Source organism: Rattus rattus, chromosome 3, assembly GCF_011064425.1.
Source record: "Rattus rattus isolate New Zealand chromosome 3, Rrattus_CSIRO_v1, whole genome shotgun sequence".
NCBI classification, from domain to species: domain Eukaryota; kingdom Metazoa; phylum Chordata; class Mammalia; order Rodentia; family Muridae; genus Rattus; species Rattus rattus.
The window spans coordinates 171,488,334-171,503,264 of NC_046156.1; the positions used below are offsets into that span (position 1 = coordinate 171,488,334).

At 43.2% G+C, this 14,931-nt stretch overlaps 1 protein-coding gene across 2 annotated transcripts in view; it reads right to left on the reverse strand.

Annotated features, from left to right (window-relative positions):
- Window positions 1-14,931, reverse strand: part of Nadk2 (NAD kinase 2, mitochondrial) — a 41,620-nt gene that overhangs the window by 13,458 nt on the left and 13,231 nt on the right. For both annotated transcript variants that reach the window (XM_032898799.1, XM_032898800.1), the window contains exons 4-7: window positions 13,912-13,993; window positions 8,250-8,333; window positions 7,111-7,247; window positions 2,333-2,411 (exon numbers count right to left, since the gene is read on the reverse strand). In XM_032898799.1, coding sequence (XP_032754690.1) covers window positions 2,333-2,411; window positions 7,111-7,247; window positions 8,250-8,333; window positions 13,912-13,993 — 382 coding nt within the window. The remainder of the gene's footprint in view (window positions 1-2,332; window positions 2,412-7,110; window positions 7,248-8,249; window positions 8,334-13,911; window positions 13,994-14,931) is intronic.

Genomic DNA, 14,931 nt, shown 5'->3' on the forward strand with positions numbered 1-14,931 from the left:
ATTTTAAATGTTTGTACTAACCTCCAAAATGTTAACATACTATTTATTACCTTCTTCATACATATCTTTGTATCACTAGTCACTTATTCATGGTATGTAACAGACTCACAATATATTCTTTCCTTTCCGTTAATTTATTCACCTTACATCCCGATCACATCCCCCACAGCACATGGTATTATCACTGAATAAATAGTATATACAATAGAACAACCACAATAATTCAAAAGCACTGTTCAAATAATTCTGCCTCATTAGTCATCACCATTTTAATATAAACTAGATTTATAATAAAACCATTTACTTAGTACCAGCTTGAATGTAGAGATCTCTTTTAGTAGGTGAATCTCTCTCATAAACTTCTTATGCAAGGATATGACTTGCAATTGGAGAACAAGCCATGATCCCTAAGTTATGACTAAAGACTCAATAACATGGCTCTCATAGAGTCGTGTGGTTCTGGTAGCAACATGATAGGTCATGAACTCAACTCCGGCCTACAGCTAATTTATACAATCTATAAAATGGGAAAACTAAGCATAATGTACTACAGTGAGACTGACTTTATTTCATAGTGGTTATTTTACAGGCAGTAACCAGGGTATTTTAAAGATTGGAGAAAATACTGGTATTTCAAAAAACACATTTATCAGTAATAAAGTATACACTATGTTTATATATTAAATTAATTTGCTAGCAATAGTTCTATTTGTGCATGTGCGTGCACTACTGTGAATTAAACCTACAGATTCAGTCATGCAAGGCAAGCACTCTGCCACGGAGATTATCTCCAGCCCTTAATAAAGGCATTAACCTTGAACTGTCAATACACGTGCATATGGTTACATTAAACACGGAACTACTACATTGCAGGGACAGAAACACCTTAGCTGAAGCTTGTTCAGTAAACGTCACGCAGACATAAAGCAAGGGATGTCCTGCAACAAACCCACTCAGACTAGTCCAAAGTATTAGGCCACAAGTGACAAGAGTGAGTGAGACTAAGGAATATTAATTGTATAAGCACAACAGCGAAATGGAATATATGATTCATAATAGGATCCCATAGATAAAAGAGCAAAGCAAATTAGCTTTAAAAACATCAACAAGTAGAGACATTTTTCTCCTCTTGTGCATGTGTCTTTATGTGAGAGAAAAGGGGAAGAGATATGTGTTCTAAGACAAAATTTTGTCTTAAGTATGAGTGTGTGTGTCTGTGTGTGTGTGTGTGTGTGAGAGAGAGAGAGAAATATGTATACATGTGTATGAATGTATGTGTGCGAGAGTGTGTATGTGTATGAGTGTGCATGCGCACGAGTGTGTATGTGTGTGTGCATGTGCACAAGTGTGTATGTGTGTGAGTGTATGTATGTGTGTGAGAGAGTGTGCATGTGCACGAGTGTATATGTGTGTGTGAGAGGGTATGTATGTGTGTGTGAGTGTGTGCATGTGCATGAGTGTATATGTGTGTGAGTGTGCATGTGCACGAGTGTGTATGTGTGTGTGAGAGTGTATGGATGTGTGTGTGCATGTGCATGTGCATGAGTGTATATGTGTGTGAGTGTGCGTGCGCATGAGTATGTGTGTATGTGTGTGTGTGCATGTGCACGAGTGTGTATGTGTGTGAGTGTATGTATGTGAGAGAGTGTGCATGTGCACGAGTGTATATGTGTGTGTGAGAGTGTATGGATGTGTGTGTGCATGTGCATGTGCATGAGTGTATATGTGTGTGAGTGTGCGTGTGCACGAGTGTGTATGTGTGTGTGTGAGAGAGTGTATGTATGTGTATGTGAGAGAGGGTATGTGCATGTGCACATGTATGTATGTAAGAGGTTGTCACTCTGTTGTGAGGGGAGAGGACAAGAAAGGGAAGAGGGAGGGTGGAGAGAGCCAGGAGGAGGACAGGTCCTCACTGTGGCCCAAGCCATGAGCTCGAGTTCCATGGCCATGGGTTCTAACAACACTGCTGAGCCTCCTGAGCAGCGGGGGTATAGGAATGTGCAGCTACACTCAGTTTTAGAAGAGAAATTTTAGTACAAACTCCCCAGGATATGTGTGAATCACTACAAACATAGCGTCAGGCTCCCGGGCCTTTCGACTCATCACTGATAAAGGCCCCGGAGAGCAGTACAGTGAGGACTGGGGAACTGTTGAATTTCAAGTCTCACCAGCGTTTCTCAGAGAACATCCTATTTCCACAGTTATCAGTATGTATTATGGCTTTGGAAATAATTTATTAAATAATCAATTTCTACTACTTATATCATTACTTCTATAAGCCAGGTTGTAGAAATTACTGAGTTCCACATTCAGATCATGAGCTACAAGGTACCTGGACGACAGGCTCTCCCCAATGAAGACTTCATTGAGCGCTCTTACTGGCAGAAGCTGAGGTCCTGAAGCCTCGGATCCTGCAGTAGAAGGTGAGAGAGCTGAGAGATTTCCTTGAATTTCATACAAAGTTCATAAAACTCCAGTGCTTTAAAACCACTATACTCTTTACTATAACTAACACAAATATCTTGAATTGCTCGGGAGAGAAAACCTAAGTCACCGAGCCTATAGCAACAAATCAAACTTCTCCAAAATACACTTTAATTCTTCTCGAAGTACTGTGACGTTTTACCTGGAAAGCATTAGAGAAGGAGCAGACTAAGCACTGAAAGGAAGCATTACCTCCCACTTAGGTCACAATCACCTGCGTGGCTCATGCTGGCGACCCACCAAGAAAGATCCGGGAATGTCAGAAGCTACACCCACAAAGTCTCGCTAACATGACTGCGAACCTGAACTGAGCAGGGACAACTACAGACACTCCAAGGTGAATGAGGAAAAGCCCACAAAGCCACAACCCTCCACAGAGAACTATAGGCCTCCAGGGTGCTAAGAGCAAAGGACTCAGCCAGGGACGAGCACAGAGCTGGCTATCCAACGCCAAGTGAGCTGCCAAAAATCACATGCCAGTAGCATGCAGACTGAGCAGGTCATATCAGGCATTCGCACTGATATACATATACACATATATGCACATAACAACCACTGATGAAAAAATGAAGCCATGAATTTGAAAGGTAACAAGGAAGGGGGAGAAGTGAGGGTGTGGAGAAAGGAAAGGAAAACTGTTCTAATCCTCCAACAGAAAAAAAATTTAAGGAAAGAAAAGAAAGGGGAGGGGAGAAGGAAGGAAGGAAGGAAGGAAGGAAGGCAGGCAAATAGCAGTGGTTTTTTTAATTGGAAAAACCTCAAAAATATTTTTAGAAATGTCAACATTAGACACCTTTGAGATCTGTAAAGAGCCCATCTTAACCTACACCATTAAGTAATATTCTCCATCGCTGCAATAGAAAACCCTGCAAGCACTTTCAATATCGGGGGAATTATGATCTTGTCACCTTTAAAGAGGTCCCTGTACTTTTTGTCCTTTATCATTTTTCAACTGGAAATGCCAGTCCCATCCCCTACCCCCATGTCACCAGCAGGACTGGAGTCAAGTGTCTCCACAGGGTAAGCATAATAGCAAAAGCTTACTTGTCCCTTCCTTACACACTTGCCCTGAGTCAACACTTCCTGAGTCCATCTCAGTCATGGTGGGCAGCCTCCAGGCTCCAGTCACCCTGCCACCCAGTATTCACTCTCCCACTACGTCACAACAGAAGAGGGTTATACCGCTTGGCCACAACACAGATGCTGACCCTGCACCTACCTAACCTGAGCCAGGTTAGAAAAGACATTGCACTTCTATCTCACTATGTGTGAGTCTGCCCTCCCCTCAGCTCACTCACTGCAGGGTAAGCCTTCCGATACAACCACAGGAGAAACAGCAAGTGACTTCTCAGTGTCGTTCTGCTTGACAGCCCAAGTCCCGGAATACGGGACCACAGCACTGCACCTGCCCAGGAGCCATACTCAGAAGATTCTGTGTTTAACTAAATTTCATTGCATTCAAGGCTATAATTCACTTTAACCTTTAACACTATCCCAATTTGCTTTGAGACGTCTCATATCAGACAGTTTGACAAATGTACAACACTAAAAGTGTATTGTTTATTTTCTTTAAACAAATCATTAATGGGATTTTTAAAATCTTCATCCCCATGGATTCTCCACAAATGTTCAACAGCACATACTCAACAAATATTATTAGCAAATGAACCCTTGCCATCCAGATAGTTTCTTTTATATGGACCCCATTCCATAGCATGTGGGCTTTTTAGGAGTTTGTTCTGTTTTGAACACAGGGTGCGTGGTCTGAACAGGTATGGCCCCCACTGACTCATGAGTTTGAATGCTTGGACCACTGGGAGTGGTACTATGAGTATCTGTGGCCTTGTTGGAGAAAGTACATCACTGTGGGGGCCGGCTTTGAGGTCTCCTATGTTCAAGGTGTGCCCAGTGGACACACAGTCTCCTTCTGCTGCCTTTGGATCAAGATGTAGAGTCCTCAGCTCCTTGTGCAGCACCAAGCCTGCCTCCATTCTGCCATGTTTCCCGCCATGATGATAACGGACTAACTGAACTGTAAGACAGGTGTTCCAACGGTGTAACAAATGTTGGGGACTGTCCAAGCAGTCAGCTGTCTCTGTCATTTCTGTACTTTTAGTAGCTGTGTCTTTGTGCTTCCTGCATACTCAGGTAATATTTAATTCCCTCTCAGATCTCTGATGGGGTTGAAGACAGTTATAGTCTCATAATTAAACCTAAATGGTTTAGCATTGAAGATATTCTAGATTTGAAAAGTTGGCTTTAGGATAGAAATACAAGTTAAAATAGAAAATGATTTAAGTACAGAATTGTAAACTCACTGAGATAAAATAGATAAGTACCTCATCTAAGTTACAAAATAGAGACTGGACTTTTAAAGTTAATTCATAATTTTCTTAATTGTTTCAGAGTAGCCCCTACTATGCATTCTTGTTACTATAATAAAAGAGTTCCTAACTGGACAAAGAGGGGAATGTGGTGGGTTAGCCTAACACTGCTTGTATTCTCACACTTATTTTGGGTCCCAAGTCAGGTTCCCCAGAGACAGGAGAGTCCACATGTAGATGCTGAGTGACCCTGCCCCCAAATAATTTCTGATTAATAAATAAAGATGCCAACAGCCAATAACTGGGCAGAAGAGACATAGGTGGGGTTTAGGTTTCACAGGTTTGGGGTGGAAGAAGTGGGTTAGGAGTGAAGAAAATGTGGCCCTGTGAGCTGTCCGACTGGAGTTAAGAGCAGCCCAGATGAAACACAATAACTACTAAGTAATAATTGGGGTTATCAATAGGAAAGGAGAGTCTAACGGCATGGAGGGTAGGTATCTGCCCAGCTCTTGTGCTGCTTAAGGCTTATTAAAAATATAAAGGCTGGGTGTTTTTTTATTGGGAACTCAATAACCAAGGCTGGGTAGAAAACCCAGGCCAGAATTTAATTTCCACAGCATGGAAATTAATTAATTGCTTTACTTTATAAGAGTGGCTCTGGTTGTAGTTGTCTTCTTGGCAATAGCAACCTTAACTAAGACAGACACAGGGTCTCTGTTTTATATAGCTCTGTCTATCCTGGGAATCACTTTGTAGAAGATCTTAAACTCAAACTCAAAGAGATCCGACTGCCTCTGCCTCCCAAGTGTTTGAAAATAATAATTACTAAGAAATATAATTAAAACTTAAAAAGAAAACAAATCTGCGTACCTTCCCCTTTTAAAGGTGAACTGGTAATAAAAATAAATCCTTTTTTAAAACATGTAACAAGAATAACCTAGGCAAGGACAGGTCACACTACATGCGGCAAAAATGTCAGTAGCTTAAAGTTGCACCATTGAAGTTCAAAGATGTAAAGGGCTTTCTTCTAGTCTCCTTCTAAATTGAAAAGCTCATTTATCAAATAGAATCTCAAGCCTCTTTCTGTATTTAAAACTCAAATGAAAGTTTTCTAGGCAGTATTTCCTGCTAACATAAAGAGAATGTAAGGTAGACATCAAACACACACCTTGAAATGGCTCTCAGGATCCTTGGAAACTCACCTACTAAAGCTAAGTCCTATCCAAAAGCCCTCTAAAGCGGCCCCTCGGACAGTCCCCTCCCTGCTGTTAAGTGTAGCCGTGACGGTAGTGACTGTAGTGATGATTCCACATCCTTCACACCAGAGCAGCACCAGCCGTCCCAGCCCTCTCTGGAAATCCTGCTCACTCTACTTACACACATTCTGTTTAGAAATTTACTGGCCCTAAACTCTGAGACATTTTCTTGTATTTTTACTTTCCATTCCCAGTTGGACCATCAGTCAGAAGTTCATCTGGATCCTGAGCCTGACTAAGTGTGAATAGTTCATTTCTAGTACGATCCCTGTACAGATTTTCACATCTCTGTGAAGATGTAACTATTGATGGAAAGCGACAGTTCGCTATCTTTTGAAGATACACATGTTTTTCATGGTGTGGCGTGCTTGCAAGTGTGTATGAATCTCTGATGCAGGTGAGCAGGTGTGTGTGTAGGTGCAAGTGCACATGTATGTGTATATATATATATATATATATATATATATATAAACATGTAAGCTTTACAGTTACAGAAAGCAATAAAAAAATGACAAAAGAAAACTTAATAAATTAGAGCAAAGTTTCAACCCTCTCAGAAAACGTTGCAAGTTCCCATGTGCCAGGATTCTCCTTAATCTACATCAAACAGAAACCTCAAAGCCGGGATGCAAAATTTTCCACCAAGAAAAGTTCTATTCGACATCTACAGTAAATACACTTAAATCACAGAGAGCGAGAGAGAAGTACACAGAACAGCAGACGCACATGCTGATGAGAGCTCCTACAGACCAGTTCATCCCGTTTCTACTGCTTCCCTGTGGACTTCAAACATCTTTCCCTAAGTGTCCAGCCGGGGACTGATAATCCATCCCTAATCAACCAGTTCTCAAACCTGTCCTACAGACAGTTCCTCTTAAAACATATTCTACTTTTTAGATTATAGGAACAACAATAACCACGACAAAATTAAGCCAGCAAAAAGTATCTTCTTAAGAGTTATGAGTGGCACTAAAAGCAAATTTAATGTAAATTATTGCTTCAAAACTTAGAAATCAAGCAGTGCCCACTGCAGGCTGACCACCTACTTTCATCGTCCACTCTTTCGATGTTAAAGGCTCGGCTGTGCTGATTCAAGCTCAGCTGCTGTTCGTGAAGGTCCACGGGACTGGGGTTGATGCCGGTCCCTTCCAGATATAACCTGATCCGCTGCCTCCATAACCACCTGAAAGTGAAGAAAAGTTACGGTTAAATCAAATACCCTGAGGGAAGGATTAGACACTATGATGGCCTCAGCAAATGGAAAGATGTATATGAGAAGCTAATTATAGGTTCTACATCCTTAATACCAGCACTAGAGAGGCAGAGGCAGGCAGAAGTCTGTGAGTTTGAAGCCAGCCTAGTCTACATAGCTAGTTCCAGGACCTACATAGTGAGACCCTGCCAAAAGAACAAAAGGAGCTACTTATTCCACGGAGAGTTACAGCACAAGCCTAAAGCCCACGGGTCCCTGCTGAAGTCGTGTGTGGATATCGACATCTCTTTCCAATTGTTGGTAATGTCTAATAAGCTTATATAAAAGCTACAAGGTAATCTGAATTAACTCTTAATGATAACGATTAAAGCATAAGAGCCAGACATAAGCATATGTTTGCTCAGCAGAATCTATTAGAGAAGGCAAACAGCACCCCGTTACGGTGAAGGTATGAGATCCAAGTCCCCCAAAATTTCAAAATGGTGTGTGTTTTCAAGAAGAAAAAAAGAGTTTAAGAAGCTTCTTAAAACACACTTCACAGTGAAGACAAAGACACTCGGCACTCAGCCTGGCTTGATTAAACACACAATCCTCCAGTCATCACTACATCAAAGCACAGATATGAAACTGACCCTTCAATTTTACCAAACAGTTTTACTATCTCTCCTAAACGCTAACAACATGTGTGTGTGTGAACACTAAGACTAAGGAAAAGTGGGGTAAGGTCACTCTCACCGAAGGACTAAAATCTTCATTTGCAATTACAGGTCAAGTAACATTTGTCACCCTCTCTCTACTTTGTTTTAACTGGAAAACAAAGGTAAGGAGAGGCCTGTGACTGCCCTGGAACTTTTACGGCTACTTTTGTTAACTATGAAGTGCCCCATTTTCTGCCTGTCCTCTCTTTGAACAATGGCAGCAGCGCACATTAATTTAGTAAGGACTCAAATGCAAAGAATAAGAATGTCCTACCTGAACTCCCCACGAGAGAACTTCCGTAAGGCTTCGGGGAAGGAATGTGTGTATCGCACAGGCAGACATAAGTGACCTTCAGACCTGGGACGTTCAGGCAGCACAATGGGCAGAGGAAAGGGGCATGGGAGAAAAGAGTCAGGCATCACTAAACTCCAAACTTCAGAGACCAGTTCTTCTACATTTCAACCCTACAGTTCATTTCTGCCATGAACTGTCTGTTCTTTCAGTAATAACAATAAAAAAAGACTCCACAACCAGCCTTAATACGTGAGAATTACACCAATCTTTCCACACTGTGATGAAACTAAAAATAACAAAATTCTGCTGTCAATCACCCTGTCAACTCCCCCAGTGGTAGAGTGGGGTCCTCTAGATCACTTAGCTGTTAACTTCAGGTAAGTCATGTCAGCATTGCTTCCTTATTTGTCAAAGTGTGAGAAGCCAGTGAAGAATCAAACTGTGAGATGTGTGAAAGCCAACCCAGAGCACTCTGGAGCACATAGGATATCCGTCAACCCTGAGTACTCTGGAGCACATAGGATATCCGTCAACCCTGAGTACTCTGGAGCACATAGGATATCCGTCAACCCAGAGCACTCTGGAGCACATAGTGTATCCATCAATCTAGAGCACTCTGGAGCACATAGAGTATCCACAACCCTGAGCACTCTGAGCACATAGGATATCCACAACCCTGAGTACTTGAGCACATAGGATATCCACAACCCAGAGCACTCTGAGCATATAGGATATCCACAACCCTGAGTACTCTGGAGCACATAGGATAGCCGTCAACCCAACCCAGAGCACTCTGGAGCACATAGGATATCCGTCAACCCAGAGCACTCTGGAGCACATAGGATATCCGTCAACCCTGAGCACTCTGGAGCACATAGGATATCCGTCAACCCAGAGCACTCTGGAGCACATAGGATATCCGTCAACCCAGAGCACTCTGGAGCACATAGGATATCCGTCAACCCAGAGCACTCTGGAGCACATAGAGTATCCGTCAACAAAAGACTTGAGAAAGCCGATCCCTATAGCACCTTCCCCTTGGAAAATGAGTGGAAAGATGAACTTCAAGAAACTCAGATTACTGCAGAAGACAAATTAAAATGAATACTTCAAAAGGTGGACACAGCCCTGCAGTTCAGAGTATGTAACCACTCTTAGGTCAGTTCCCGCACCCACGCAGGACGGCTCATAACCATCTGTAATTCTCATTCCATGGGACCTGATACCCGTTTCTGATTAGGATGGCCGTCAATTCACATGAATCTATCCCACACAGACACACAGTCACATATACATAATTGAAAGTAAATAAAACCTATAAATCAAAGTTATTGAAAATTACAAATGGTAAGATTCCTTTTAAGTTGCTACAGTGACAAGATGCGACTCTTAGTGCTACCCAGAAAACTTCACTATTGTCGTCAATCCTGTGGTGCTCTAGTCAGGAAGGAACGGCTGAGAGCAGTCTGAATAATAAATTAATAAATTATAAAATGTAAATCAATGAGTAGAGAAAGTTTTATCAAGAACAGTTAATAAATTTCTCCATCTACAGGAATTAATAACAGAATAAGACCTCATTTTTAAAATTTTGTTGTCAAAGTATCTCAGGCTGCTTACAACTCCAGGTGCTAAGCTCACAAGCCTGGATCATTTAACATTTCTATAGCCCCTAACACTGTACACAGGGTTTACTACAGAAACGGTAACACAGTCCCCTTAGGTCAAGCTCCAGTGTAAACTGCTGTCTACAGAAGCCTACCCTCTCTCATGAGGTCATACGCCCAGACGTCAGCTTGGGCTCTGGGTATCGGAAGCCTGACGAGATCTACTTCCAAGAATGCTCACGGCTGACAAGCTAGTGCCAGCTACTAGCAGGTCTGAGTTTCTCTGATGTGAGCCTTTCCTCACAGGGTACTTACGACAGTGGTCTCAGTATCATGGTAACTGACCAGCTAACGAACAATCCACACAGCAGCTACAATGTGGGCTTAGAATTTTCAGTGTCTCACCAAGTTCACTGGCTTCCCTGGCCAGCTCAGAGAGAAAGTGGAGAGCAGGAACAGAGCCACAGAGGGTGGGACTATTAGGATGCTAAGGGAGGCTGACTACGTGGCATTCCAAGTCTAATCATTTACCAAGCTCAGTAGTCTGAGCAGAAGACAGAAGAGACCCACTGAATGATATTTTTAATTCAGATACACCCATGGGAGCCATCCTAAAGTGGACGTTCTGCCACAAATGAAGGCCTTAAATGCCAGCAGCCCTCGGTGACCTCTTTGACCTCATGACAACATATAAATATAGCTTTCCTTTTTCTCTATTTTCTATTTCAAACAATAAATCTTAGAAGTTCTTTGTTTTGTTATCTTGCCTCCATGGGCAGATCTAAGGCTTCACAGTTCAAAATCTGACAGGTTAATGACTTAAAGCCACATTTTTTAAAAGAAAATATAACTCAACCATAAAATTACTTAAGTTAACAGCCTCTTATCTTAATGCTATAAAAACAGGCTATTAAGAATTTCTAAAACCCACACACATCAACACTAAAGTCGAAGGTTAATTACTAAACTAATGATCTCACGTACTCATAGAACATTAATGTAGCTAGGTTGAAGTCCTAGGTCTACTCTCTAAGATCTTTTAATTATATTCATTGTTTGAAAGTTTCCTGAATACTAACTATGTGTAAAACTATGTGAATGTTAGTGAAATTAAGATACAAGGTCCTATACCCAAAGACTTAACAGTGTAAGAGAACAGGAAGCTGCTGGCTGAGTGCTGTCTGTGTAGGGAAGCAGCCAAGGCAGCCTCAGTAGGGCGCAGCAGTACATTTCACACTCTATCTGGAGGGAACAGCCACGGGTAGGCTTGGCAGAAGAGGAAAAGTGTGAAAACCATGCGGGCCCTCTGGAGAGCTCTCTCGCTCACTCCTTCGCAGCCCCCGCAGCCTCCTATGTCAACAAAGTGTCCCTGAGTGAGTCACTCTCCAACCACCACGGTGTGAACAGATGTTCCCGTAGTCACAGTTCACACTGAGCCGAATCTTGAGATAGATTCTGGGCGAACTCTAAATCCACATTTTTTTCCAACTGAAGAATATCTAGCTCCTGGGGATGTATGAGGGCAGATGAGACTGAAGAACAGATAACAACAGATGGCCAAGAGCGCACGCTAACTAAGAGGTGCGCAGTGCGTCCTCGGGGTCAGAGGGGAACTGGAAAGATTTTAATTAAGGAGCAACTATAATTAGACTTGCACTTTATAGAAAGACCGAGAGTTATATCACAGCTTGTGTGTACAACATCCCCCAAAGGCTTCTACGTCTGAACACTTGTTCACTGAAATATTTTCAACAACAGCAGTGTTTGGTGGCAGTGACCAAGCGTGATGCAACCACTCTACTGGGCTTGGAGCAGGAGGGGTGCATAGCCCCAGCTCTAACTTAAAAGCACTGGAGCGCTGATGGCTTCTGGGGAAAGCAGGAACCGTTTTCAGTCAGTGTATGGCTCCTGGTAGGCCAACCACAGCGCAATGGAAAGGCCCACACTCAAGCATATGGACAGCACAGATTGAATTAAATACGTTATAAAAAAAAAAAGATGAGCAGTTGTGAGAGGATAGGGTGGGGAGGTAGAGGTAGATCTGGGAAGAGCTAAGGCAAATATGGTAAAATCCACAGTATAAAATTCTCAAAGAATTAATTTAAAGTATTTTGAGAGGTAGAATCAATGGGTGGTTCCTAGAATGTATTACCCATGTGATGAGGGACTGAGGAGAAGGCAGAGGAGGGAAGCAGTGACCGCCTGTTCACAGCCACTTGACACATCTAATGAAAAGCCAGTTTGCTAAACAGACAGAAAAGAGGGATTAGGGCAGAAAATAGTCAGGAACCAGGAAATAATGAGTCTTGTGACTCAGTGAAGGTGACCACTTATGGACCAGTTTCCTGCGAGGTGGCCATGCCCACAGTGGAGAATCAGACTTCCTCGGGTGGGATGGGTCTATAAGGCTTTGAGGCGGTATGAAGTGACAGTGACTGCAGTGGGCACACTAAGGAGGAGGACAGAAGCAGAGAAAGCGCTAGACAATGAAGGACAAAATGACCTGAACTATAATCTGTGAAAACAGCACTACAGACCAAGGACCAAAACTGAGCTCCTTTAAAAGAAATAGACACAAAGAAGAAATCACAGAGGAAGGAAGAACCTTTAAATGCCAGAGAATAAGGAAGAGCTACGCTTAAACCCCCACCCCCTCAACAATGCTTGTCTCTTATATATATATATATATATATATATATAGTGAAAACATTAAGACATGAACTCAGCAGTGTCTTCTGGACATGATATGGCAGGCTCTGCTCATACATACATATATACATACATACATACATACACGTATATATGTAACTTATTTAATTGAATTTGTGCTGTCCATATGCTTGTGAGTATGGGGCTCTCCACTGCACTGTCCCCAGAACTACAGTGTGTGCTCGGCTCAGGATCACTGGTCTCCTTAACAGTATCAGTGAACTGGCTGAGGACAAATCCAGAAAAGTCTCAGAGGTTTAGACCTGAGAGGTGAGGACACAGCTATGTTGAGACTCATGGGAAAGTAAGGGGACAGTAACCAAGATGCAAATGGTGAAAAGATGTGGTCCTGAGAGAGTCCGCAGTTCGGGAGGGACCACAGAGGAAAGGAAGTGACAAGAGATCCCGTCTCCACTTCCTCTGTGAGCATGGGGAGGGCTGACTCGAGCGAGCCGAGATGCAGCAGCACCCCGAGCAGTGGGGGAATGGAGAGAAGAGAGGGTGAGAAGGCTGTGGGCAAGGTCAGATCCCAAGCAAGAGACAGCAGTTAGGACTCTGAAGCTCGAAATGCTAGCGAGCCCAAGTTCTAAGGTGTTTTTTCCTGAATGATTTCTTTCAAACATGATACAGAAATAGAAAGGAAGACCAGATAATACAGAGCTGAGGAGAAAGATAATGATTGAGAAATATTTAAGGAGCCATCAAAGAGGAAAATAAAATGAAGAAAATAGAGACCTGAGTGCTGAACACTAAAGGGCAGGTCTACGGGATGAGGGGACAAGACTGCCAGTGAGGTCAGTGTGTGTGCTCCCAGAAAGGAGATTGGGGAGGTGACAAACGCCAGACAAACTGTATAATGTCCAGTTATAGTCATGGCTCTAGAAGGCTGGGATAAAGAAAAGAGTGGATGTCAGTAACTCTGGGAAAGAAACAATGCAGACTATGAGAGCAGCACAGAGCTGCCCAGGCCTGGCCGCTGTAACCGCGTGTGAGGGAGGGAGGGAGGGTGCGCATCAGTCAGTCCAGGGCTTGGCAATCACCTGGTCAGCTATCTGTGTTTTTACGAGATGGTTTAGAACATGTTCTGATGGTCATGGTGGCCAGGAACCAAAATGCCTGCACTTAAACATCATGCACTATGGCAAATCCTTGAAGCAATGCAGCCCACGTCAGGAGTCCCAGAGGAAATACAAAATAGCTTTGAAAGTTTAAGATCCATAAAAACAGCCAACACACAACACAGGGCAGAAATGTCTGCATGTAGAATATTTAAAAAGTTAACCCTATAAAATGACTTATTACAAAATAAATATGTCCTCGCTTACCGTTCCGGATCAGTGTTGACCCCAATGACAGGTTTAAGTCTGTCCAGAACTTTACTGGCGGCCAGAAGCATCGTGCCATCACCTAGCACAGGGTGCAAGACACAACCAGACTTGTCTTATAAAGCAGTTGTAGCATCATTTTGAAAACCAGTAGTCTTCTTTTCAACCCATATACTGTCCCAGCGGACTGCATCAACTTCCCTACCACCTATGCCTGCTGTGCTGCTGCCTGCAGTGCTGTGCTGCTGAGCCTGCTGTGCTGCTGTGCTGAGCCTGCTGTGCTGTGCTGAGCCTGCAGTGTTGTGCTGTGCTGAGCCTGCTGTGCTGTGCTGAGCCTGCTGTGCTGTGCTGAGCCTGCTGTGCTGAGCCTGCAGTGCTGTGCTGAGCCTGCTGTGCTGTGCTGAGCCTGCTGTGCTGTGCTGAGCCTGCTGTGCTGTGCTGAGCCTGCTGTGCTGTGCTGAGCCTGCAGTGCTGTGCTGAGCCTGCTGTGCTGTGCTGTGTGCTGTGCTGTGCTGTGCTGTGCTGTGCTGTGCTGTGCCTGCTGTGCTGTGCTGTGCTGTGCTGTGCTGTGCTGTGCTGTGCTGTGCTGTGCTGTGCTGTGCTGTGCTGTGCTGTGCTGAGCCTGCAGTGCTGTGCTGAGCCTGCTGTGCTGTGCTGAGCCTGTTTTACAGCACTGAGCCTGCTGTGCCTGTTACACTGAGTTAGGATCTCAACAGTGCTGAGACAGGTAGAAAAGTGTTTACATTAGAATGCTGTCCTACAGGCTGTCCTGCACCTTAGGGCAGCTAGCAGAATTTCTCACCTCAACAACCTATCAAATGACAGTAATGTCACCCAACTGGATATCATTGTCCAGGATTGGGCTCTACTCCCAAACATGTCCTTCCCCAACTTATTAAACCAGTTCAAAGATTTATGATATTTTAGTAAAAACATAGCCAACCATGTCCAATTTAATATGTTCTCTCCAATAACTTCTTTCAATTTCAAGCTGGAAAAATGGTCACTAATGATTGCAAA